We start from the raw sequence: 27,241 nt of genomic DNA on the forward strand, positions 1-27,241 counted from the left end.
TTTATTCTTTCCCCTGTTCTTTATTTTGTCCTCTGATGGCTCCTAAGAGCGGCCCAAGGTTTTGCGGTGAGTAAGCGGCAGAGCTGGGTGTTAACTGAGGTTTGTCTTGAGAGCCCAGGTTCCAAGGCAGCCTCTTAGTAGAGAGCAAAGCCACCAGGGCCGACCATTTTAGCACCATTCTCGTCCTCATTCACCCATGTTTCAGATTAGGTGAGGACTCATGTAAATCCTAACTCCTAGAACAGTATTCTGTTCTTAGGACTTGACCCCATTTGTGTGACATTATTTCTCTTCTCTGTAGCAGCCTTACAGGGGAAGGAATTGCAGCCCGTGAAGAGAGTTCTATCACAGCAAACTCAGTTCCTGAAGACGATGCAGCTATAAAGTGGTAGTCAAGACTTAAAAACCCAATGTGGGACCAGCCCGGTGGCGCACTGCTACAGTGTGCCGCTTGGGAAGCGTGGTGGCGCTCCCACCGAGGGTTCGGATCCCACATACAGACTGGCCGCTCACTGGCTGAGCAAGGGGCGGGAGCAACACCGAGGGTTGCGATCCCGTTGCCAGTCCCGGTCCGGTACGGGCGCGACACTGAGGGTTGCGATTCGTTGCCGGTCACGAAAAAAGACAAAAAAGGAAAAAAAAAAAAAAAAAAAAAAAACCAATGTGACTTAAAAATAAAGTAGCCCTATGGCCATCCTCCTCTATATGCATAAGTGACAGTTTGAAGAGCTTCAGTGCTCTTTTTAATGTAGCGTGGTTCTGAAGTAGACATAAAAAGGTAGGTGACAGACACTCTTCATTGTAGCCTCTCTGCTACAAGATTTTACCTATTCAACTTTATTTCAAATAGTGTTTTCTGTACATTGGTAGGGATGGGTCTGTGAGAACTATGCTCCAGGAGGATTGGGGCAGGACAGCTGCTCTGTCAATTGGAATCCACCTCATTGCTCAGCCACCCATGATTTGAAATTGTGCTTGGTGTCAAGGTTGGTGCTGATGTTGGGGACTTTCATGGTCTCCTTGAACTTCTGATCCTCCTTTTCCTCAGAGTCAGTGCTAGAACTAATTTAATTAAAGATTAACAAAACTAAATCCTCAAATTGGCTCAAGTATACTGAGTTTGAGTGTGAAATAGAAATGTTAAAATGTAGAAACAACCTTTCTATCTTTATAGGTAAGGTTTTACAGTTAATACAGCCAAAGCAAGTATTATTTTTGCTGTTGAAAAGTTGATAGTTAGGGACTTCTGAAAATCCCTGGTAGCTATACCTCCAAAGGAAACAAATGCAGATATCATGAAGGGAGAATAGGGCTATACTCAGCTTACTTATTACATCAGGGCTGTTACTTCCAAGACTGAGGTAGCACTACCAGTTAGAGGACAGAATACCACACGGGGGCCATCTTGCTCTCACCCCTCTGGTCTGAGTGAAATGGCTAGGGACGGCAGCAAGTAAAGGGACTTGGGCTGCAGCTGTGTCTACTCAAAACACTTTAAGATGCACTCTCCGATACCAATGAAGTAGACCCCTTGGGCAATCCCAAAGAGAGGGGCTATGACAAGGGCCCGGCAGCCTGCTCCTTTCATGAAGGCAGATGGTCCCTCCTGAGTCCAGAGTTTCCTGGGGAGAAAGAAGCACCTGGTGAGCCGACTGCAGGAGCACACGCAGGCACACTCGCAGTGTGCCCTCAGATGTGTGCACCTTTCCTTTGAGAGCAGGCATCACTTTCCACAGCAACAGCAAGACCCCAAAGGTGAGGGGGCCGAGCCTCGTCCATTGTGTGTGTGTAGTCTGCTTATTTAGCAGTCGGGTCAAGGCCCTGGAAGATAAGACTGGTCTCACTAGTATCTTTGGGGAGAAGGGCCGTGGGAGAAGTCCCAGCACATCCTGTTTTCTTTGAGAGGTGAGGAAAGGGACAGATTTCAAAGAAGCCCAGAGCGCAGCAATAAAATTGCTGTCTAGATTTGGGGTAGGCAGACGCCATTGCAGAGGGACCCGTTGCAGCCACCGCCTGAAGAAATGCTGGCCTCACCTGGCACAGTCGCCGATCCCACTGTAGACATCCTCACCCAGACCTTTCTTGAGGGTTTGGATTCGAGTTTTCAGAACTAAATCAAGCAAAAGTTAAAACAAGTAATGAACATCTCCCTTTAGCACAGAGTGGTTGAGCATATGTAGAACTCAACATGAGACCTGTTCTGCCATTATGTGATGTGTAGTGATCTTCCTCTCTGGCCTCTAAAATGAAGGAGTTAGCAATGACATGTCCTTCAGTTACTCATGCTGTAGAAAGTCCACCTGCAGGTTAGAGGAGCTGGAGGCAGCCCTGTAGGCAGGGGAGGCTTTGTCTTCTCATGCTTTATTTAGCTCCTTCCTTTAGCCTCAAGCTGTAAAATGTCAGCACTCATTTGTAGCTGAGGCTCATGACGCTGCCACCAGGGAACAAAAAGCTACCAAAGTTAGCACCTACAAGTGAGGGGATTTGTCAGTGATAAGAAATACAGCAAAGGTCTCTTTAGCCCCACTTTCTCCGTGAGGACTGAGGACCTTTGGTGAGTTTCTGCCAGCAGGCACAGGGTGGTGGACTTAAGAGGGTTTTCAGGGTCGGGACTAAAAGTGCGAAAGTCCTGACTATCCTGGAGACAACTATACAAATGCCTAATTTGCAAAGCAAGTCAAGCCTAGAACCCCAGGTTCACAGCCCGTACATCTCCGACATACGTACCGTCCAGAGGTGTTACTGTGACAGCAGCTATGGAACCTGCAGCACAGCCTGACACGAAGGAATGAGCAAAGGAGGCCTTTCCAGTCAGCTCGTTGAGCCCAAGGTGGTTGAGGTTGGCAAAAAGTGGGAAGTAGATGATGGAGAAAGGAGCATCTCTGCAGAGGAGGGAAAGGAACAGCCCTGCTGCGGCATTGGGCCTTGCACCCTGGCTCAGACCACAAGTCCTGCCCATGAGCACTGGGGCTCATCAGGTGGGCCGGCCATCACCCACAGTGACCACCTGTTTCTACCCTGGCACCCCTGGACAGTGTAGGATGAGAAGAGAAAACATCTGTCTTCCCCTCCCTCCCAGCTCATTATCCAGCCTACCAGCACCTGCAGTCTTTTTTTTTTTTTTTTTTTTTTTTTTTTTTTTTTCTCTTTGACCAGTAAGGGGATCGCAACCCTCGGACTGGTGTCATCCGCACCACGCTCAGCCAGTGAGCGCACCCACCATCCCCATATAGGATCTGAACCTGCGGCCTCTGCGCTAACAGCACCACACTCACCCGAGTGAGCCACAGGGCCGGCCCACCTACAGTCTCTTAATGAGTTGCCAGAAGCAGGTTCAAAGTCTGGTAGCCTGTTCTATGAAGGGGCAGCAGGCTGAGGCAAGATGGGGGCATAGTCACTCGTTCACTTATAAATGTCTGCAGTCCTTTGTCAACAGGGCCACAAAAGAAGGGGCCTAAAACTTCATTTTTACCTGTGCAACCCTGGCCGATCCTGGGTGAAGTAGGAAGCATGGAGATAGTTTGCTAACCTGGGTTTGAGTGTTCTGGGAAGAATACAGAGACGCAATGGGGCGGCAGTGCTGTTGCCTGTATCCCTCTCCCTGTGCACTCAGGCCCCAGGCCCCAGGACTGGCTGTATTTAAGAAGAAAGGCTCACCTGAGGAGAGTGGCCCCCAGGCCCGTATAGAGCCCAGCCAGGCCCTGGGTACGAAGCAGCTCCCGGGCAATGAGGGTGGCAGATGGGTGCTTGTGGGCAGAAACCGAGCCAGTAGTGAAGGACCTGGAGGAGGGGGTTGCTGAGGCCAACCCCTGATGACGGACAGCTGGAAGGGAAAGGACAGACTTGCCAGTGCAACCCAAGCCCCAGCAGGTGCTGCAGAACGCTCTCCCAACAGCGTGGCTTGCAATGTCTGTCCCTGGGACAACCCAAAGGCAATCCTGAAGATTGTCCTGATTTTAGGACATTAATTTTTGGCTCCAAGGAAGTCTCTCTAAGGTCCGTATTATCTAATGATTTCTCTCTGGTGTGTAGGATGTTTCATAAGAGCACAGCCATGGCCTGCCCAGCTTTCTTCGTGAGAAGCTTTACAATACCCCCAAATGTCTTATCCTCCTACTAAACCTGTTTTTGATGTTTTCCATTTCTCAACCACCTCTGAGCCTATTTAGAGAGGTTCATCTTGTTAGCACTTTGGGACATAGGAAGCCCCTATATGTTTTGCCTGATGGCATAAAGCAGCAAATTTTTTTTGTTTGTTGAAAAACTATCTCCTGGGGTCTTCCAGGGTTGCCTCCTCCCTGGAGTGCTCCAAGCCCAGGTGGATGTGATCTCTATGCTCTTTTTATAGAGTGTTTCTTCAGATGGCAGTCCACTTCAGTTGCATAATCCAGAGCCCATCATTTGATGAGTTCATCTAATAATTAGAATGGAATTTTTTTTCCCCTGAGCATATTAACTACAAGCATTTAAAATGTGGGTAGGGGGCTGGCTGGTTGCTCACTTAGTTAGAGCACAGTTTTGTAACACCAAGGTCAAAGGTTTGGATCCCCACATTGGCCAGCTGCCAGTACGTACATATATACATACATACATACATATATACATATATACATACATACATAAAACGTGGGTGAGTCCCACTAATGACCACAGGATTTAATGCTCTGAAATTCTGCGAATATTTTCTTAAATCTCAGTGTTTGAGAAGCTTTGCTGAGATTGTAAATTCTTTTTTTTTTTTTTCCTTTTTGTCTTTTTTCATGACTGGCAACGGATCGCAACCCTCAGTGTCGCGCCCGTACCGGCCCAGGACCGGCAACGGGATCGCAACCCTCGGTGTTGCTCCCGCACCTAGCTCAGCCAGTGAGCGGCCAGTCTGTATGTGGGATCCGAACCCTTGGCGGGAGCGCCGCCACACTCTCAAGCGGCGCACTGTAGCAGTGCGCCACCGGGCCAGCCCTGTAAATTCTTGCTTAAAGGAAAGTACTGCCAATTTCGTGTCCCAATTTTGTTTGGTATCTAGCAGGGCAGTTCTTCATTCTAGGAAGTTAGTTATTGCACATATTTTCTTATGGTAGTAATGTAAGTGCAGGCCTCAAATAATTAACTAGCAGAAGGCTCTCAGCTTCCTTGAAAAAATAAATGCCTTGTGTAACAAATAAAAATAAAATGTTAATTAAAAAAATAAATTTAAAAATAAATAGTTATATAATTATATAAAAGGGCTGTCTGGTTAACTTGGTTAGAGCGCAGTGTTATAACACCAAGGTCAAGTGTTTGGGTCCCCATACAATTTTAAGAAAATATGAACATTATTCTCCCCATTGTCATCTTTAGATGTACATGATACATCCGTATCCTATCTTCTTTTTAATAGGATTTAGTATTTAGGAATACTAAAACTTATTACCGAGGTTGAAAAACTAAACCTTATAGGGCTTTTACTCTTTGCAGATAGAAACATAGTGAGGGCTTTCCAGTGCCTAAACTTTATTCTTCCTGCAGTTTTGGTCCAGTTTAGAACTCTTGTCAAATTCTGGCACAGCACACGTGCACAGTTGATTTGAAGTGGGGAGGGCACCCGCATTTACTGCAGACTGACTGCCCCTTGCAGATCTGTGTGGGGCACATCATGTATTAGCTTACTTATTCAGACACAGGTGTAGCACTAAAGAGAGGCCCCTCTGCCACTGCCCGCGAGGGTGGCCACCTTCCACTGGATGGCCAACCCTTGCGCTTACTCTGTGCATCAGCACCTGCATTTCTGAGAGGCCCAGAATTAAGAAAGGGCCAAACTTCTCTTCTAGGGAAAGCCAAAAGAATAGGAATGGTTTTCTTCCTGCCTCCCTACTAAAGGGCCAGCTTCCATACCATAAAATACTTGCTGACCGAAGTGTAGTGAGCAGGCCATTGACATTTCCAAATGTCAAGGCAACATGACAGAAGTATTAGGTGTGAGTATTCTCTGTCCTTCAATCAAGATTCTCATTTAAAAAAAAAAAAAAAAGATGACTTGTAAGGGGATCTTAACCCTTGACTTGGTGTTGTCAGCACCACGCTCTCCCAAGTGAGCAAACCAGCCATCCCTATACAGGGATCTGAACCTGTGGCCTTGGTGTTATCAGCACCACACTCTCCCAGGTGAGCTACAGGCCAGCTCTAAGATTCTCATTTCTGCTGCTTGTTCCAGAGCTGGAAGTGTTGGAAGAGGTAATTATGAAGTAAAGACCTCTCAACCTAGAAAGCTGACCGGATCTCACAGTCAAGGAAATGGGGGGATGTGGGATGTGATCTATTCTGATCCCATGTGAAGCTGGGATAGGCCTCACCCAAGCGTCCAGCATCCTGCAGCTGAATCTTGAGCATTTCCATAGGACAGGTAACCACCACCTGACACATCCCAGCTCCACAACCGGCTAGCATCTCCATCTTCAGGTTCCGCTGCATTCTGTGGGACCAGGAGTCAGGCTCCGTCAGCTTCAGACCAGCCCTGCCGCCCAGCCCTGGCACATCTACCCTCCCTTGGTAGTTGGGACTTTCCGTGGGTGGTGTTTAGTCCTGTCACCATTGGCTGCCTCTCACCTAGCTGGGTAAATAATCACCTGGCCCTCAGGCTTGTTCTCCTTAAAGACACAAGACTAAATTTAAAACAGGCTGCTAAGAAGGTAGCACCCGCATAGAAGTGGAAACCATCAGCAATGAAACTGCCCATGACGGGTATTTCTTTTTCTTTTTTTTTTTTTTTCCTTTTTGTCTTTTTTCGTGACCGACAATGGATCGCAACCCTCAGTGTCGCGCCCGTACCGGACCGGGACCGGCAACGGGATCAGCAACGGGATCGCAACCCTCGGTGTTGCGCCCGCACCTCGCTCAGCCAGTGAGCTGCTGGTCTGTATGTGGGATCCGAACCCTCGGCGGAAGCGCCGCTGCGCTCCCAAGCGGCGCACTGTAGCAGTGCGCCACCGGGCCGGCCCCCATGATGGGTATTTCATTCTCCCAGACCCCTTAAGTAATATCACTAGGGCAGGGGGAGACAGAACTAGAAAGTGTTTGGGGACTGATGAAAAATGCATCAGCTGTTGATGAATATGTCTGTACATACATTCTATGTGCTCTATATTATCCATCACTTTCAAGTCACACCAGCTCCTCTCCCTTCACGTTCCATCTGCCAGGACACATGCCCACCCTCAGCATATGTGTGCACTGTTTTATACACGTGCCGACAGGTAAACAGGTGTATGTGCAATCATCTCCCTGCTGCCTCTCCCAAAAGACAAAGACACACAGTGAAAGACCTATGTCCCTGCCCCCACCCAGCCATACCCATCTTCCATGAGCAGCTGCCGGAAGAAGTCGTTGGCTGCCAGCTTGATGGCCTTCTCCGGAGTGACCAAGGTAAGGTTTACTGCAGCCCCTGGAGGTGGGAAACCAAGGTGAAGAGTGAAGGCCACCCCAGAAGTAACAATCCCGAGTCTGCCACTCATGCAGACAACACACTCTCAGCCCTAGGCAGTTCAAGCAGGGCTCCCTGGTCTGCTTCATTGAAACAATTTTTTTTTTACTGTGTTTGTTTCCTTTATGAACTCTCTAGTCCAGTCATCAGGAAGTCGTTTTACTTTTGTCCTTGCTGGTGCTGTCACCTCCACCATAAAGGAGTGGCTCCCAGTCCTAAGCCCATGGGGACAGGGATCGGGTTTCAATTACTCTGCTACACTGTGGTTCTAGAGGTTTTTATTCTATCTTTGGACCCATTTTCTTAGGCATAATCAGGGATGGGGACACTGTGGGGACAGCAGCAGTCCCCATACTCCTTTCCAGGAGCTCAAACCCTTTCTGTTCTCTGTCTCTCTCAGCCTCTCGCCCTTCTGCTCTCAGGAGCCAGGTGCGCAGCCCTGGAGAGAGGGTCTTAACCTCACACAGAAAGGCAGTGAGGGGCTGGGATGGAATCAGCTCCTGGGGCTCCACAGTGCTCACTGGTGCCTCCCGAAGCCTTGCCAGGAAGCATTGCTACTGCCACCTCCACCAGAAACAGGAGGCTCGTGAAAGTAAATGTGGTCCAGGATCGCTTGTAGCCCAGCCCATCCCAGCAGCTCCCCAGGCAGAAGGAACAGCGATTCCCAGTGTTCTCACAAGAAGCTCACAACACCTTACACCTCTGCACCAGCCCCCATTGTCTTCACGTCGCCCAGGCCAGGCCTCCCCGGGGATGCCTGATAAGCCCACCTCGGTACATGCCCAAGAAGCCCTCTGCCCGCGCCGTCTTCATCAGGCAGTCTATCCTAGAAGCAGAGGCCAGCAAAGGAGGTCAGTGGTGAGCAGGAGGCTGCTCCATCAGCCCCTCCTGCTTCCGTGCCCCAATCTTGCTGGGTACATCCCAGGTGGCCACCACCTCCAAAGTTCCCCCACCCTTGTGCACACACTCTGTAAATACACTTTGGAAGGGATGGGGCCCCACGTCCCACATCTGGGAGTCCCCCTCTCCCTGCCCACACCGCTCCCCACCGACACCTACATCCCTCTGTACATATCTTTTCCATGCTGGTTCTGCAGCCGAGTCTTGGCCAAGTCAATGGGGAACACACAGGTCACCCCGACGAGCCCCGCCACACCTCCATTGATGAGCTTCGCTGTGATGCTGGGTCACGGGGAGGAGAGAGGCTGAGTGAGGCCGATGCTGCTGCACACAACCAGGGCTGGGGCCCAGCAGAGGGTGGGTGGGGACACACTCCTCCACGTCCACACACCCCTGTCCTCTGCCTCCTCCCTCCCTTGGGCTCCAGTCAGAGAGACAGGCTGGGTGGGACTGTGGCGTGGAGCTGGGGGCCTGGCCCCTCCTGCAGGACAGCGGTTCTCACCAGGGCTGCAGCATCTCTGCCAAGCCCATGCGCCGCCTGCATGAAGCGGGGAAGCTGGGGCCCCACCAGGGCGCAGGAAGTCCCTGTGCCTCAGAGCTGCCACCAAAGTCTTTTTTGTCCTTAGTGCCATGTGTGGAAAAGCTCTCAAACAAAATGCAATTTACTTCAGGCTCAAGGTCAGGCAGAAGCAAGTCTGAATCCTGTTTACGTGAGCAACTCCCCTCACTTCTCTGGGTCTCTATTCTCCCTGTGTCCAACTCGCCTCTCGGGTGTGTGAGGATTCTTTTCTTTTTTTATTAGCATATTTTTCTTTTTTTTTTGTCTTTTTCCGTGTCCGGCAAGGGATCGCAACCCTCAGTGTCGCCCCCGTACCGGACCGGGACCAGCAACGGGATCGCAACCCTCGGTGTTGCTCCCGCGCCTCGCTCAGCCAGTGAGCGGGAACCGGTCTGCATGCGGGATCCGAGCCCTCGGCGGGAGCGCCGCTGCACTTCCCAAGCGGCGCACTATCCAGTGCGCCACCGGGCCGGCCCCATTAGCATATTTTTCATTACAGATCGTGATTATTCTTTATGCCCCTTACCCAACCACTACTCCCAATCCCCCCTCCCTACCCCATCTCTATTATCCTTAGGTTTGTTCTCCCCTTCTGAAAGTTCAACGTATTGTTGTGTTTCCTTTCCTTTCCCCTTTCCTTTCTGCTTTCCTCTTCCCTCTTCCCTCTTTCGTTTCATTTCCTTCCTTCCCTCCGCACACGAATGCACTTGGTAAATGATGGCTATTGTTGATAATGAGAGAACACACATTTCTGACAACAAGGGCTTCTAATCAGCAGGAGATAACCAGGGTTAAAGTATCTAATTCTAGCCAAAAGTAAAGTCATACTTTAGATAACTTGGGGTCCCTCATCCTGGGTACGTATAGGAGAAATAGAAAATAAGGCTGTTTCAGACTCCTTGAAACCTAGTAAAATTTTCTCATCTTTCAGACGAGGCAGACTATGAGCAAAATATTTGGAGATAGATAACCTGAAAGTGGTAAGAATGGATAATACTAGGTTTTCTCACAAATGGACTTTGATAAGCAAGCAAGAAATTTGTGACAACAAATTAAATTGTGACTTAAATTTTGTGATTTGAAAAGATGCATCCAAACAATTGCAAATTATATTTAACAATATTGTATGTATATATTTGATTGTATGTGTCTAAACACATTTCCCCAAATATAAAATATATATTTCCCCAAATACAGCTGAGTGGCATGCAGCTGTGACCAGCAACTCTTCCCCCAAACCGGGCCCAGAGGCACCAGGCTGTCCCAGCCAGAGCTTACCTGAGATCCTGGCTGGACATTCTGCAGGGGGCTGAGTCCTGCCGATGGGTCCCTGGACACAAGGCAGTTGTGTTCGGGGCAGTTGCTGTCTGGGCTGCCCGAGGGGGAGGAGTGGTGCCGTGTTCTTGAGGAGAGCCCCGTGGCAGAGCGCCCGAGCCAGTCACAGCCACCTGCGCTGAAGTTTCCTCCTCTAGAAAAGTGGCATGAAGAACCATGTATGTGAGGGGATGAAACACTGCAACGTATTAATGCTGCTGGTTGCTCTGTTTTCTCCCCTTCCTAGGCCTTTTGGGATTCAGATCACAATCCTTGACCTTTTGGACTTCGGAAAGAGGGATGAGAGAGAAGGATAAGGGGCCCAAACGAAGGCTCCAGCAGAGCCGTCGTGGGCATTCTGCACAGGTGCGGGCGCAGGGAGGAAGCCCGCGGGCCGCGAGGGAGGGATTCTAAGGAGAGTTGCTGAGGACTGGAATCCCTCTCATGATACTTGACATGTTCTAAAGTAACTTTTTGCCCTGTGTTTTCTGAACTTCATATGACCCTGTTGAGACCAAGCTGCATTAGGTCTCTGGATTTATGGGAAACAGCAGGGACAGTGCTCAGGAAGTGGAAGCTACAACAACTCTCAGTTTCTGAGGGTCTTGCTCTTCCCCAGCGGGGCAGCATCAGGAGGAGCTCTCCAGAAGCTCAGGCTCCTGGCAAGCGGCTTCGGGGTCCTCTCTCCTGTGCTCCTCGCTATTCCCTGAGGCTGCCAACAAGTCTGTGTGTTTTCCAGATATTTTGTTTGGGGTAAGAAAAGAGAGCAAGAGAAAGAAAGAGAGAGAGATCAGTCTTTCTCTTGGAAGTGTATTAATGTATTCCAGAAAAAATTGTGGGGGCTGGCCGGTGGGCTCAGTTGGTTAGGGCGCAGTGTTATAACACCCAGTTCCAGAGTTCGGATCTGCACACATGCTGCCCCCCAGCAAAGAGAGAGACAGATGGTAAATGAGGTAAATCCTTAGAGTATCAGAGAGTGATAAATGCTATGGAGAAAAAAATTCAGAATGAAAGGGGGAGAGGAAATGTTAGTAGGTCTTGGCTAAGATAGGATTCCTTGAGAAGATGGATCAAGGATCCCAACAACATGAGGGGGTGAGCCAGGCATGCCTCGGGGGGGAGAGCCTTTGAGGCAGAGCAAGTGCAAATGCTCGGGGAGCAAAGCGTGACTGCACGGTGGCCATGAAGAGGGAACGGGGCAAGCAGTGGGAGACAAAGTCGTGGAGACGACGGGGTGGGCACCTGCCCACGGAAGGCAGAGGAAGACCTCAGCTTTCATTCTGAATAAAAAGACTCAAAGCAACAGTTCTGAGTATTGGAGAGAGCAGGACTGAAGCCACGTTGGGACCTAAAGCTGCCTGGGCTGCAGAGGGGGGAGGATTTTTAAAAGGACAGTTTTTCGCTCCACTCTTGCTTCCCATCCCCTGACTTTCTTATCTCACTTGCTAAGTAGGAAAACAAGGCCGAGAAGCTAATTAGTACTTTGCAAAGGTAACAATTCTTTCTTTGAGACTTGTAGAGTTTTGAGAAATGATCAAGGCCAAATGACTGAAGCTGACCTTGGGCACCAGCCAAGTACACAGTGCAAATCAAAATCTTGCAGGGTCCTGAGATAACAGCGAAGGTGAGAACAGAAACCAGATGAGGCCTTGGCAGGACCTTGTACCTGACTCACGGACACGGACCCCTCCTAACTCACGTCTCCTGCTCTCCTGCTTTTCACCTCCCACATTCCATTCCCTCAACCCTTCCTTTAAAAACCCCTCAGTAAATGTAAATCTTTGAGATGGGGTAGCCTACCACCTCCTTCAAGTGAATACGTCTGCTTTTCTAATACCAACCATTTGACTTCTGAGGTTTTTTTTCTTTCCTTTTTTTTTTTTTTTCGTGTCCGGCAACGGATCGCAACCCTCAGTGTCGCGCCCATACTGGACCGGGACCGGCAACGGGATCGCAACCCTCGGTGTTGCGCCCGCACCTCGCTCAGCCAGTGAGCGGGAACCAGTCTGTATGTGGGATCCGAACCCTCGGTGGGAGCGCCGCCACGCTTCCCAAGCAGCGCACTATCCAGTGCGCCACCGGGCCGGCCCTCTTTCCTTTCTTTTCAAAGGGGCGGGCAGCGGACCCGAGTCTGGTAACATGAGCAGAGGAGTGACGTGCTCTTGACAGGCCCGTTTTGGCTGCCATGTTGAGAGTAGACAGCAGAGGGTGAGAGATGAAAGGGGAAGACCATTCCTTACTGTGGAATCTGGGCATCGGGGGAGGGGCTGCCTGTCCCAGGAGCAGGGAAGAGAAGCAGCAAGGCTGCGGGCATAAGGCAGGGTGGACAGGGCTTCCTGATGGGCCAGATGTGAGAGAGGAGAGGACACTGACAGGGACACTGCAGTTCTCGGTCTGAGAACCTGGGAGAGTAGGCTCATAGCATGGCATTTGGACCTATAACATGTAAGCCTTGGATCTGTTCGCAAATGGGAGGCTGATCTGCAGAGACAGACACAGAGAAGTGGAGCAAGCATATCTGGAGCGGACACAAAAGATGGCACTTTCCTGGCGTTGTTTAAATCCCGGCTTCCACTTCCTGCCTGAACACCAGCTGCATTCCTGTCCTTGGATTCAGTGAGACACCAACCGTCCTGCTGGCAAGTTGACCTTCTTGCTTAACTTGCTAGAATTGGTTTCTGATGCTTCTAATTGACAGAATCTTATCCCTGAAGTTAGTGATGGGAGTGAGGATTTGCAAACTACAGACCCCAAAGTAGTGCGCAGGTGTGAAGAGCCCCCGGGCTGGGGAGCTGGTGGCTTGGTGCTGCCCGTCATCTCCTGCAGCAATGTGCCCTATAAAAGCCGGAGCTTCAGGGGAATTGGTGGAAAAATGTCAAGAAATTAAAGTGGGTTGGCTGTTCTTTGAGACACTCAATAAATTGTTATGAGAGAAAAACACACTCCAATTCCAGGAAGCTGCCTTAAAAATTCGGGGCTGGCTGGTTAGCCGCAAAAAAAAAAAAAAAAAAAAAAAAAAGATAGAAAACAATGCTTTCTGTCTGAAGCCAAAGAGTCAAATAATTGAGACCCCTGTGGCTGCCTTTGTGGCCACAGTCCCTGATGTTTCTGGAGCTAAATTACTATTTTAGAAATTGTGCTTCCCTGGCTATTGGAATAGGAGTATTTAAGAGAAGCCAGAGAAATTAGGGACACTCCAATCCCCGGGTTCTCCACAGCACCTCCACTAGACAGACGTGACAGCATCTCCAACCATAAAGAGCATGTGTCTAGTGGGACGTGTACATTTCAGGGTTAAAGAACGACAGGACCCGAGCTGACAGTTCACCGGAGAAGTTCCGCTTTATTTGAGGGTGAAGCATACATTTATAGAGAGCTGAGTTCCGGGAGAGGGTGGTTAGTACGCGGGGCGGTGGCTGATTGGTCGGAAGGGCGGGTGATGATTTTGATAGGCCATACTTTGGCGCCGGCAGGAATGTTAGGACCCGGAAGAGAAGCCGGAAAGGCGCCATGTTTTAGGGAATGTCTCCTTTGGGGTTTTATGGGGCCCTACACAGGGCACCCAGCCTTGCCACCCTGAGACTTCCCCACCTCTGTAAATCCCAACCCTGGAAGTTCCCTTCAGCAGTCTTAGGTATTCAGAGACTTCTGGCACCGGTAAATGTATAAGTACACAGAGTCAACAAAAAGGAAAGTGGTAGCCAGCCATGGCTTTTTTTTTTTTTTTTTTTTTTTAAAAGATGACTGGTAAGGGGATCTTAACCCTTAACTTGGTGGTGTCAGCACCGCACTCAGCCAGTGAGCGAACCAACCATCCCTATATGGGATCCGAACCCGGGGCCTTGGTGTTATCAGCACCACACTCTCCCGAGTGAGCCACGGGCCGGCCCAGCAGCCATGGCTTTAAAGGAGTTGTATCACCATGAAATTCCCAAATTTGGCAAAAGGCCCGTAAGTGTTCAGTCTCTAGGGCAGTCTACAGGCCCAGGTATGAATCATTCAAGAAATACTTGTGAGTGCCCACTCGGAGCCAGTCGCAATTTTTGGCAGCAGGGATACAGCTGAGGACAAAAACAAGTTCCCTGCCTTCACAGAATGTCAATTTGACTGGCTCCAGCCCCGACAGGAGTAGTCTTCTAAGGGGGTACAGTCCCCTCGGTGTTCTCAGCACAGGCCCTGAAAGACTCTGGGCAAGGGAGAGTCCCCTAGCAAACAGACCCCGAGGCAGCCACCCTGCTTGACCGGGAGCTCATGACACTGCAGGAGAATTTGGTGAACAAGCGGCCACTCACTGGACCTTCTGGTCCTGTCACTCAAGGTGTGCTCAATGCGTTAGAGTGTGGCCAATAAATACTATTTCCCTCACCTTCTTTTCCAAACAGAATTTAGGAGAAACAGTATATCAGGTAGTAAAACTAATCATTTCAACACTGGGACGCAAATTATGAGGAGCCAAATGTGGAGCTCTGGAAAAATGGAAAAGGACTGAAAGAAAAAAAAAAAAGGCCTAGAAAACAGGCTCCAAGTCATGACCTCAGAATGTGGTATCTGATCATGACACTGGTTATTTCACTTGGGAAGACAAGTGCATTCACAATTTTACATGTGATGATCGAATCATATCAGGAGGAAGAAATTTGGATGCGCAGGGAATAGTATATGTTTGCGTGTTCTTGGGCATTAAAAGGAAGAATGTAGCAGAGAACTATCTTTTTTTTTTTGGTGGCTGGTATGAGGATCTGGACCCTTAACCTCGGTGTCATCACACCGCATCCTGACCAAGTGAGCAAGTGGCCAGCCCTGGACACCAGTTGTTCCATCTCTCCGTGATCCCGTTCCCAGGAACGGCCCTCTCTCCCGCACCACTCCCTCGGCTGCAGTGGGAACCCCCATGCTCCTGAAACGCATGCTCCCCACTGTTGTGGACTGTGCAGGGACGGGTGCCTGACTTGAGCTGGGCTGCCCGGCCCCTTCTGTAGCAGTTTGAGAGAGAGCAGAAAGCCTCTTCCAAGAGATTTAGCTGCGAGAGAGCTTTCTGAAGAAGAGAAGGGTCAAGACGTGGCGACTGGCCAGGGCTGAAGGACAGGGAAGAACCTTGGAACTGTGTCAGGTCTGAAGCCCGATGGACTGTGCATGAGGAAGGCAAGCTAGGGGAGCGAGACCAGGGTAACCACGGTTTGGGACTGTCTCTTTCAGGGCCGCAGGAAGTGCAGGAGAAGGCACCTAGCTTGGCAGACACAACACTCCCCTGCAGATGCCATTCTGTAGGGTGTGGCCCCAGCCCAGTCCTCTGACCCTGCAGGTGCAAAGAGGAGGTGGGGGCTAAAGGATCGATGTGGCACAGTCAGGAGTGGGGTGGGGGTAAGTCTGAGTGTCCGCGCTGCCCCCTCCGTCATCAATCTCACCTCTGGCCAGCATTCCAGAGGCTGCTCAGGCTCCCCACCCCCACCCCACAGGGACTCAGCACTCCTAACATCAAAACTAATCTGTGACCCATCTGTTTGCTTTGCCAGGAGAGAGCTAGTTAACAGATACCTAGGATTGACAAATTACTTTTTGTCACTAATGAACATTTGTTCCACTTCCAAAAGTATTGAAATAGAAAAAAATTAGAAAATTCCGAAAGCACAGACAATTGTAAAGTGACTCATAATATTGTTTCTTAGGGTCTTATTTTGAATGAGGCCATCCAGAGACACAAAATTTGGAGGAATGATATAGTTGGTGAGCTGCTGGGAGCAGGAAGGCCTGGGTTTTCCTACCCCAGCCCTGTCCACACACACGTCTGCCAGGGCTCTCCCCACCCCCACCCCCCACCCCTGGTGTTGCAGGATTCTGTCCGAGGCTCTCATCTCCTCCCCTCCATGTGTCCATGTGGCATGAGCCCTTTCCCCCGAGCTTCAGAGACTGTCTACTTGCTCATGACCCCAGAGTATCTCTAGCTCAGGCTCCACCCCGAGTCCACACACCCGGGACAGACTCTCAGTGGCCCCGTGCAGGCCCAGCCTGCTCCTCCCCTCCTGGTCCCCAGCTGAGTGCTCCAGGCCTGATGCGCAGATCCTCGACCCTTCCTCCCCCCCACCCCCCCGCAGCCTGAAACTAATCAGCATCGCGTTGTCAATTCTACCTCCTAAAGTCAGTGATCGCTCTGTGATAAAGTACAGAAATGGATAGTAAACACTTAGAAACTTTTATGGCAGTCTGACACTAATTTTATGTTTAGGGATCTACAAGTTAAAAATGTGAGCTTTTATTTTGTCTTTTTGAAAATTCCATTTTTTTTCTTTTTTTTTGCAGAAGTACTCTAAGAAACGATTTTTTTACAACCCACAGCTTTAGCGCAAGTCCCCTATGTACGAGCACACGACACTGATGACGCTAGCTAGGGGACCCTTTTCCTCGCCTCCGCTTGCTGTTCTGTCCGTGCTTCAGATGTCAACCTCCTTGGCCAAGGAATCTGCCTCTTTGGGAGCGTCCTTCTTTTCCAGCTCCTCACGCCCACCCGTGAGGGCCTCCTGCCCCGCCCGCTTCTTCTGGCGCCGCTGGTGTCTGTAGCCTTGTTTTGCTCCATTTTTTCCAGCTTCTTACCCAGTTCCTCACCCTTACTCTCGCTGCCACCATCTTCTCTCCAGGAGGGTCACAAGGTTTGGGGCGGGCAGAGCCACAGAGGATGACTGGAGACAAGAGGCTGCTGCGACGAGGTAGACTGACTTAGCTTATGCCATTTTTACTGTTTGAAAAGTGTTCTTGTTTGAAAACCCCCCCAACACCTGTGGTGAAAATTGAAGGTTAAAAATTGTCCTGTACTTAGAAAAATTTTAAACTCTGCCTGCCTCTGCTGTTTCCCGCCTCTGCTGTTCCTGACTGATAAAACCAAGAGCTGTATCCAGATGTATCTAGACAACCTAAGGAGGAAACCACCCTGTGAAAGTTTTTGCCGTCCCTAAGTGATTAACTGGCTTATCTGGGCTTCTGTTATCAGCTTGCACTAGGCTTCCCCAAACCCCCTCCTCACACCCCTGAGTGATTAACTGGCTTGTTTCAGCTTCTGTTATCAGCTTGCACTAGGCCTCCCAGAACCCCCTCCTCATGCCAGTAGGGTATGTATGTATGTGTGTAACTATATAAGTGTGTGACTATATGATTTTTTGCCTGTGTGAGTTTGTGCCTTTATTTATTTATTTATTTTTAATTTATTTTTATTTTTTGTCTTTTTTCGTGTCCGGCAACGGATCGCAACCCTCAGTGTCGCGCCCATACCGGACCGGGACCGGCAACGGGATCGCAACCCTCGGTGTTGCTCCCACACCTTGCTCAGCCAGTGAGCGGAAACCAGTCTGCATGTGGGATCCAAACCCTCGGCGGGAGCGCCACCGCGCTCCCAAGTGGCGCACTGTAGCAGTGCGCCACCGGGCCGGCCCCGACTTTGTGCCTTTAAAAGACCCCTTAAGCTTAAACTCAGGCTGCTCCCTTCCGAGACTTTCTTGGAGGGACAGTTGCTAGCCGGCCAATAAAACCCCCCTTTTAAATTATCATTTGGGTATTCTGGTTCCTTTTCCATGTGGCAGTCTCACAACACTGCTATTTGGAGAACCCTGGAGGCAGAGGGGCTGTGCTGGGGAGACCCAGATGCTGCCATCATATGAGGGTATCTTCCTCCCTGCATCCTGCAGGATCACGGTGTTGTAAGCAGGAGTCCAGCTTCCTGTGTCCTTCACAGATGTGCACTTCACCACCCACCTCTAAAAGAGTGCCCTGGAAGGGAAGAGGTTGCAGGAAGGTGAAGGGGGCAACCTAGTCAGTTTCTGTTAAACTTTCAGGGAGATGGCCAATCGAGTTCACTGTCTGGCGGGCTCCTTATTAGTTTCCTGGACTACGGGGGCAGGGATCACGTGCATCACCAATGTCTGGCTAGGCTAAGGCCTGGAATCTTGCTCACAGTGCCAATTGTCTAGCTCTTAATCCTGTTCGTGACACCAATTGTAAAGCTAGGTGACCATGCTAGTTGTCGGGCTCTTTTACCTGCTGGTAATCCTGCACCGACTGGGCTGGTTGTTGAGTTAGGGCTGAGTCTGGAGCTCCCAGACCCCTCAAGCCCATTTACAAACTTGGTCACAAACCCTTTATATGCCAGGCTGGGTCACCAGACCCCTTCACGCACATCTGTTAGCTAGGTAACCAGCCAAATGTTGGTTGTTCCATCTCTCCGGAGGTCCTTGGAGCCATAAGTTGGAAAGCATGGCTGCGTGGGGCCGACACCCGCCCACCTGCTTCACTAAAACTCCTCTCTCCCTCTCTCTAAAGAACACAAGAATAGCAACAAAACTAAAAAGATACTTTGGCATGCATGCACACTAACTCCACACACACACAAACACACACACACACACGCACGCAGGCACGCACGCACACACACACAATTTGCTTACAAAGGATGCTGAACTACACCCACCTGGACCTGAGGTGAGGGCCCTGATGAAACTATTCTATTTTCCCAACAATCAACATGGCCAAGAGCTCGTGTGGCACGGTTCCCTGGTCAGCTGTGCCCAATAGGGCAGCAGAGTCAGACTATTACTGACAGACCAGGCTTGGCTTGCCCTCTTGCTTTAAACAAATGACCTGAAAGTCCAAAAGGATTGGAAGGTTTATTCAGATTACCAGTACTCAACTAAATGTCTAACCAAGCAAAGAGAAAGGAGCAGTGGGGTCTGGTTTATCCTAGTCCCAATCAGTGGCACCAAGAGCTGGCCGGTTAGCTCGGTTGGTTAGAGCACAGCCTTGTAACACCAAGGTGATGGGTTTGGATCCCCATCCCGGCCACCACCAAAAAATAAAGTGAAGGGCAGCACTGGCTGCTCAGGAAGCTCCCGGTGGTTGTGTGCAGGGGCCTTGCTGGGGTGCAGCCATTGGGCAGGAGGGATCTACTACCTCCTTTCCACTGCCTTTTTCAAAATTACTGGTCTGTATGGCCTGAGGGAAAGCAGGTCCTTCGTCACAGATGAAGGCTGTCCCAAGCCTCTCATGCCACCCCCCAGCCCCTCCTCCCTTCCGCCTTTGCCTGGCACCTCTTGGCTCTGTGGCCCCAGCACCCACCCCAAGTGCTCGGCCTGCCATCCCGCCCCCCGCCAGTGTTCAGCCTGCCATTCCCACCCCTGCTGTGAGACAGGGTAAGGAGAGGCCTGTGAGCCCAACTGACTCCACTTTCCCTGCCAAGGACACTTTGTTACTTTCCTACTCCTCAGTCATGAGACCCTCAGGGCAAATGATTATCCCAGGGCCTGCCCTGATAAAATAAACTGAGATACGAGAGGAAACAGATATCTACTGAGTTGCAAAACCCCTCTCCAAGGCTTGTTTACTGTAATTGTAAAAATTAAGACCCCTTTAGGAATTCCCACCTGTGCACAAAGCATCAAGGTGACTGCTACAATGACCCTCCTGGGTGACAATGATGACCACCACTGCCATCTTGGACCTACTAAGCATGCACCCATGATGCAACCAGGAAGAACAGAGCGGACCACCTTCAGTGACGCTGGCCTGCCACCCCTTAACTCCTTTCCCTGCAAAAGACCCTGGAGGGGGATAGCTTTCCTGTCGCTACCCCCTTATGCATAAGTCTATTTCCTTTTTTAATAAAGTGTTGCTTGCTGTAGTGTATTGAATTATGTCCCCTGAAACTCACTGAAGCTTGAATTGTGTCCCCCAAGTTTTATATATTAGAAACTTAGCCCCCAGGGCTGGCCCGTGGCTCACTTTGGGAGCGTGGTGCTGACAACACCAAGTGAAGGGTTAAGAGCCCCTTACCGGTCATCTTTAAAAAAAAAAAAAAAGAAAAAGAAACTTAGTCCCCACTGTGACTGGTAAGAGGGTGGAAAATCCTATTATGGTAACTGAAAGGTGGAGCCTTGAAGAGGTGATTGGATTGTAGGACCCTGCAGCAATGAATGGATTAAAAATGGTGGTCAGGGGCGTGGTTCTGAGGGCTTTAAAAGGAGATCCGTGAGAAGGTTACTCTCTCTCTTGCTCTCTCTGCTTCCACCGTCTCGCAATGTGAGACCCTAGGTCACTGTTGCTACCACCACATGGACTTGGGACTTCCCAGCCTCAGAAACTGTAAGCAATAAATTTCATTTTCTTACAAAGTACCTATTTGTTATAAGCGACAGAAATGGACTGATAGACTTGCTTTACCCTTGGGTACATTGTTCACTTTTTTTTATTTTTTAAAAAAAGATGAGCGGTAAGGGGATCTGAACCCGTGGCCTTGGTGTTGTCAGCACCACATTCTTCCACGTGAGCCACGGGCCGGCCCTCACTGTTCATTCGTCTGACTTTGGAACTCCAGAGCCTAGCTCAGTAACACCTGCCCAGGGTGCAGCCTGCCGTTCAGGCCCCCCGCCCCATCAGTGTGCCCAGCTCCCCACTGAGCTGGGCCGGTTCCGACGCCGCTGCTGGGAGCAGGTCCTGCACGCCTGGCCCGCTCGCCTGCACACTGGTCCCCACCTACACCTGACCAACACAACTTGTTCTTTGGGCTTCAGCTCAGTCTTAAGAAGCGACCTTCTTCCCACGAGTCCTTCCGAAGTTTCTGGAATCTTGGCCAGAAGCCCTCTCCTGTGGTCCCACTTAGTACTCAGTTCCAGCACTTCCACATCGTGGTGCCACTGCTCCTTTACTGACCTGCGTCCCATCACAATGGTAAGTTCTCTGAGAGCTGAGACAGTCTGGGCGCTGTGTGGGGCCCTGGTGCGGAGAGGCGGTGGGAAAACGTCCCTTATCGATGAACCGCAAGAGACTGCCTCCTGCAGCCTTGCAGTCACCACCAGACAGCCAGCCCTGCGCATTAGCTGCCCTCGTTTCCTCACGTTGTGAGGAGCCAGGCTAGGGCCATGTCCCTGTCCACCTCCCCCCATTAGCACAGTGAGGGCTGAGCCCTTCCTACTAGCAGCTGGGGGCAGTGAGGGACTCAGAAGTCGCGTGGGATGCCCGTGGTCAGTGAATGGCCACTTCCTCTGCTCTTCCTACACTGCAAATGAGATGGGAGCCCCTAGCCCACTGGCTGCGCTTACCCTTTCCCCGACTGTTTATTTGCTACATGAGCCTTTTCCTCCTACCAACTCTAAGCTTGATACAGGCAGGCGAGGCCCTTACCTGCCTTGTGTAAGAATCTCTGCCTCTTCTGGAACCCAAGGTATAATAGGCCAGGTCACTGCCGAACCGCAAGGAAGGGTCAGTTACAAGGCCAGAGTTTGAGGGGCTGGTCTCTCCCTTGGTTGTGCCAGCGTCCCTCCCCTTTGTCCCCACCACAGCAACTCTCGCCTTGGGGCAGGAGGGCAGGAGTGGTAACCACTGAGCCCTCCATCCTCACTGCGCCTCTGACAGCGTGGGCTTGATCAAACCCCAAAGAGGCGAGCCCAGTGTGTACCGCCCCAGGGGGCAAGCAGGAGGCTGTTTAGTGGCTGGTAGTACGCCTGCGACAAAAGCGCAGGCGGGGAAAGGTCTGAACAAGGTGGCGTGGGGGGTGAGGGGAGACTCACACCCTGCAGAGACCTGGAAGCCAGGGAGGCGGCCACACCACAGAGAACCAGTGCGGTGCAAACACCTCGCAAGACCTTTGGTGCCAACGGCTTTGCTGTGCGTCTCAGTCCCATGGGCTTTTCCAACCCAGGTAAGCGGTTAGGTCGGCGATTCTGTAAGGGCCCTCAGGGACACACCCTTCGCTCAGCCAGCACGTTTGTGGGGCGGCCCTGCGCTCGGCCACAGGGGTGGACTGCAGTGGGGTGGGCTGGGGCTGCGGCACCACCTGGCACCTCCCCTACCCTCAAGGGTGTTAGACTGAACTGTGAAGTCAATGCGGCAGGAGCTCAGAGGATTTCTTCCAGTTTGAGGACTGGAAAGGTTTCAGGGAGAAAGTGGCAATTGGTATGGGCTGGAAGGAAGGCGAGAGGTGAAACTGGAACCCAACTTCTCTTTAGTGGCAAATTGTCTAATTTGGGGTGAAGGACAAGGCAGTGGGGGAAACCAAAGCTCATAAGCCGAGTCGGTCCACATGGAACAGGCCCTTATTGCCAAGGCCCTGGGAGAGACGAGGGACTGACAGGGACAGTGGGCCGGTCGCTTCTCCCAGTGCTCTCTTCCTCGAAAGGGCTGCGGAGGGAGCCACTTGGCAGGTTCGGGACGAGCGCGGAGTGGGCTTCGGAGTAAGACCGCTCCCAGCCGGCTCGAATCCCGCTCACTGGCTGTGTGACCTGAACAAGTTCTCCTCGAACAGCTTCTCTGCCTGCTTGTCCCATCTATGAGGTGGCATGCATGGTACCGTGCCAGGCACGTAAAAGGGGTTCACTGATGGTCGCCTTTTCTGCCTTTTTCTGGTGGGCAGTGGAAAGCTGACGTAGGATGCCACTCAGTAGGGCCCAAAGGGCAAAGGTCAGGTTTGTGGCAGCGCCGAGTAGTTTGGACAGATCAGGGAGATGACAAAAACCCAGGCAAGAGATAAAACAAGAGACTGCACACGGGAGGGAGGGATGGCAGCGACTACTGTGAAGAGCCAACAGGGCTTGGCAGCTAATTCAGCACACCAGGGACAGATGTCAGGAGACAGACGTGACCACCCCCACTAGGAGCGTTAGGACGGGCAGGCGAGGAGAGCAGTGCGGGAAGCAAAGCGTGGCCGCTGGTATGAGTTTAAAGGGCAGTTGTGAAAGGGGATGGCAGTGTGTACAGGGAGACTGGCACCACTTCACACCCATCTGGACGCTATCGCCAAAGAAACAGAAAATGAGCGTTGGCAAGGATGCGGAGAAACCGGACCCGTGTGCACTGCTGGGGACAATGCAGAGGGTGCAGCCACTGTGGAAACGGTGGCAGCTCCTCAAAAAATGAAACACAGGACCACCATAGGATCCCGCCGTCCCACTTGTGAGTACATGCCCGGAGGAACTGAGCAAAGCAGGGGCGGGGACAGATGCGTGTGCGCCCATCTTCCCAGCAGCATGGTCACAGCAGCCGAGAGGCGAAGGCACCCGAGTCCACCAGACGGACAGACAGTGTGCGAAGAACGAATGCTACTCAGCCTTAAAAAGAAGTGAGACCCTGTCACATCCTACAACCTGGACAAACTGAGGACATTATGCAAGTGAAATAAAGCAAAAGACAAACATGATTCCGCTTCAGTGGAGGTACACAGAATAGTCCAATTCAGACAGAGAGCAGAAAAACGACTACCAGGGCTGGGGGAGGGGAGATGAGTTATTGTTTGATGGGTACAGAGTTTCAGTACGGAAAGATGAAAAAGCTCTGGACATATAAAAACAAAAAAGCAAGCAAGAAAGGTGAGCAATGAAGCTAGTGGGTTACATTTAAGCATAAGTGAATGGCATGGGGGGAGGGGAGGGTGCCAGCGTCAATGTGAATTATAGTAAAATGGTTATGAAAGGATTTTTAAAATGATAGGTGATGGAGTCTGGATGTGTTGTCCCCTCCAAAACTCACGTGGAAATCTGATCTCCAATGTGGCAGTGTTGGAAACTGAGTCATGGGGCGGATCCCTCATGAATGGCTTAATGCTCTCCCTGGGGGAGGGGGATTAATGAGTGAGTTCTCGCTCTATTAGTTTCCACGAGAGCTCGTTGCTTGAAAAGACCCTGGCACCTCCTCTCTCTCTCTTGCTTCCTCTCACCATGTGATCTGCTTGTACCCGCTGGCTGCCTGCCGCTTTCCGTCATGAGTAGAAGCAGCCTGAGGCCTGTGCCAGATGCAGCTGTCCCAGAATCGTAAGCCAAATAAACCTTTTTTCTTTATAAATTCCCCAGTCTCAGGTAACTCTGTTTTTTTTTTTTGTCTTTTTCGTGACTGGTAAGGGGATCACAACCCCCTTGGTGTGGTGTCGCCCACACCGCGCTCAGCCAGTGAGCGCATCGGCCATCCCTATATAGGATCCGAACCCGCGGCGGGAGTGTCGCGCACGGGGCCGGCCCAGGTAACTCTGTTATAGCAACACAAAACGGACTAAAACAATAGGAAAGCTATAGGAAATCAAGTCTGGAAATTAAGTTGTAAATCATCTTAGTAATAAAAATTTTTTTCAATGGCTGAGAGGGATGGAGCCCTGGACCTTGGTGTTGTCAGCACCACACTCTACCCAACCGAGCTAACTGGCCTGCCTAGTAATAGAAAACTAAAACAAACAAAATCAAATTATAAGACAGTGTCAGAACATGTAGGTACAATGTTCAATAGGAATCTGGAAAGGGTGACCAGAGTATGGCAAGGAAGTCTAAATTAAAGACAGAAATTCAAGTCTGCACAGAGTGGCAGACAAAGTTGCAGGTAAAATCACCCAGAGGAGCATAAAGAAGAGCAGGGCTGAGTCTTAAGGAATGCCAACCTCTGGGAAGGACAGGGCACATGCGGGAGGGCAGGCTGTGTCAGCAAACCGGGAGGGTGTGGCCTCATGGCACCAGTGAAAACCAGTGTCAAGAGGAAGCAGAGGGCTGCGAGGAGGAGCTGAGGGGCTGTAAGTAGCCAGTGGCTCTAGAAAGACGGGGGCCAACCTGTAGGAGGAAGGCGGCAGGAAACAAAGCCCGGTTCTCCTGAGAGGAGTGTGGATGAAAGTGAAGGGGCGTCCGTGTTGTATGTGAACAGAGGAATCTGGAGCAACATTTGTAGGGAGAGAAGAATCCGAGGAAAAGGAGAGGATACTTGATGGACTCTGGCCAGGAGGTGGACAGACAAGAGTCTGGACCCCAAATCACAAGTGAAGTCAGCTTGGTGAGGGGGACTTCACTGGCAGAAAAAAAGGTGAAGATTAGAAAAAGCACATAGAAGTGAGAGGAACGGATGAAGTGGCCTTCCTCTCTAAATAACAAGGTCATGTCACCAGCAAGGGTGGGTTGAGGCCTTACTGGTGTGTGGTCCTGTTCCTAGCAGCATCTAGGAGCTGGTTAGAAATGCAGAATCCGGCCCCACCCCAGACCTACTGAGCCAGAATCTGATCATAACAGGATTCCCCAGATGATACATGTGCATGTTCAAGTTTTGGAGCCACTGATAGACGGTGGTCTACAACCTTGACTGCCCTGGGGAGCTTTAGGAAATCTTGATGCCCAGGCTGCACCCCAGACCAATTAAGACAAAATCTCTGGAGAGGGGACCCTAGCATCTGTTTCTTTAAAAGTCCAGATATTCCTTAACAGGCAGCCTAGATTGGCACTTACTGGCTTAGGGCAAAGCCAAACGCTCACTCAGGTTTGTTCAATAAACTGCAATGACAGCTGCAAGAGATGTCACAGGGAGTGGAGAGGTTGTTGAACAGGGCCTTGCACATGACTGGAACATGCACATGATGCTGGTCTATTAGGCTGAGATTCCAAAACATGCCTGGCAGTGTAGACAATGGAACAGAGAAAGCAGAAACTAGGAGTGGGCTGGAGTGATGGGGAGCAGCAGGGCATCCTGGAAGGCAGGTCGGTTACGGGGGAGGAAGCAGACGGGTGGGATGCAGGAGGGGAAGGCGATGAGGAGGCTTCTCAATTTTGCAGCTATTTTTGTCCTGCTCTCCTTCCCAGGCTCGGAGTGGAGAGGCATCCGTTACCTTTATTGCATGTTAAGCAGGAGAATGTGTGAGGAGAATCCATGGTGTCAGGTTAGGATGAGAGATTCAGATCAGATCAGGTGTGTCTAAGGACTAAAATGTTAACCCCGGGGCCATTCCTACAGGTCTGTTTCACTTTTCAGTCTCCATCAGGACCACCGCGAGGTCTTGTTATTGGATCCTCAGTTTGATTAAGTAGGTCTGGGTGGAAAGCCATAGTTTGCATTTCTTTTTTTTTTTTTTTTCCTTTTTGTCTTTTTTCGTGACCGGCAACGGATCGCTACCCTCAGTGTCGCGCCTGTACCGGACCGGGACCGGCAACGGGATCGCAACCCTCGGTGTTGCGCCCGCACCTCGCTCAGCCAGTGAGCCGCTGGTCTGTATGTGGGATCCGAACCCTTGGCAGGAGTGCCACCGCACTCCCAAGCCGCGCACTGTAGCAGTGCGCCACCGGGCCGGCCCTTAGTTTGCATTTCTAACAAGTTCCCAGGTGATGTTCATGCTGCAGGCCCAGAGACCACACGGTGGCACCACCACAGGAGATCAGAAAGCTGGCGCACTGTCCCTCCCCCCAAGTTCTGGTTTCTGCACTTATGCTAGGCCTCCAGGAAACATTCCTTTAGCATCACACTGGACATACTTACTGGTGGCTGAATTTTCTGAATTATGTCATTTTTGTTTAGCCTAGTTAGAGTAGACCCAGGGAAAAAGGAAAGAGGAATTCCAACTGCAACAAGGAGTCTGAAAAGATCAGGTGTGGACTGCTGAATGCAACAAGCTGCGAACTGCAGTCCCCAAACCGGTGAGGTCCCAGCTCTGCGTATCCGACCAACACCCCCCACCCCTGCTCCGATCACACTGTGGGGAGGGAGCACCGCTACCTTCCCTTGTCTGCTACGTTAGCTGAGCAGTGCCCTCCTTCTGGCACCTCACTACAGCCCAGTTTTTCTGCATTCTGTATCTCGTTTTCCTCCCTTTGTTATGAACTCTGTGGAGGAAGCTCCTCCCCCTTCTGTATTCTTAGTAACTAGGCAAAGGAGTATTTAATAAGCACTTACTGGAAACTCGGCTGCGAGTCAGTCGATCTTCACCTTCCTCCCAGGCACTCCCAGGCCAGGCTCTCTTGGGTCTTGTGTTTGGCTTCCTACTGCTCAATTTCTTCCCAAAGCAAAACCCTGGATAGGACTCAAGGAACTATCTCCAGTGCTTTCAGAAGCCTTGTCCAGTTTATACTGGACAGAATAGAGTTGCTCTTGTCATATGCTATCCGGAACAAGGTTCAAATCCAGGATTCTAGGAGCAGGTTTTGCTTTTTCAAACCTGAAAACCTCTCAAGAGTACGTGAATTGATATGCATGTCATGGGTGCAGAAGGGGGCTGGGATTTCAGCACACAATAGCCAGCTCTGGGGATT

At 50.8% G+C, this 27,241-nt stretch overlaps 1 protein-coding gene across 2 annotated transcripts; it reads right to left on the reverse strand.

Moving 5' to 3' along the window:
* Positions 1-790: 790 nt before the first annotated feature.
* Positions 791-27,108, reverse strand: SLC25A18 (solute carrier family 25 (glutamate carrier), member 18). 2 transcript variants are annotated; one of them, XM_008578230.1, is made up of 10 exons: positions 26,886-27,108; positions 10,194-10,383; positions 8,516-8,638; positions 8,227-8,282; positions 7,327-7,417; positions 6,330-6,448; positions 3,658-3,823; positions 2,728-2,882; positions 2,035-2,110; positions 791-1,622 (listed from the first exon to the last, which is right to left on the reverse strand). In XM_008578230.1, the coding sequence occupies exons 2-10, from the start codon at positions 10,211-10,213 to the stop codon at positions 1,481-1,483; spliced, it is 948 nt and encodes a 315-aa protein (XP_008576452.1). In that variant the 5' UTR covers positions 10,214-10,383; positions 26,886-27,108; the 3' UTR covers positions 791-1,480. The 2 variants fall into 2 exon arrangements, with proteins under 2 accessions (XP_008576452.1, XP_008576461.1); XM_008578239.1 differs by lacking the exons at positions 8,227-8,282; positions 10,194-10,383; positions 26,886-27,108 and having other exon boundaries at positions 8,516-8,614.
* Positions 27,109-27,241: the final 133 nt, after the last annotated feature.

Source organism: Galeopterus variegatus, unplaced genomic scaffold (assembly GCF_000696425.1).
Source record: "Galeopterus variegatus unplaced genomic scaffold, G_variegatus-3.0.2 Scaffold73, whole genome shotgun sequence".
In the NCBI taxonomy this organism is placed as follows: Eukaryota; Metazoa; Chordata; class Mammalia; order Dermoptera; family Cynocephalidae; genus Galeopterus; species Galeopterus variegatus.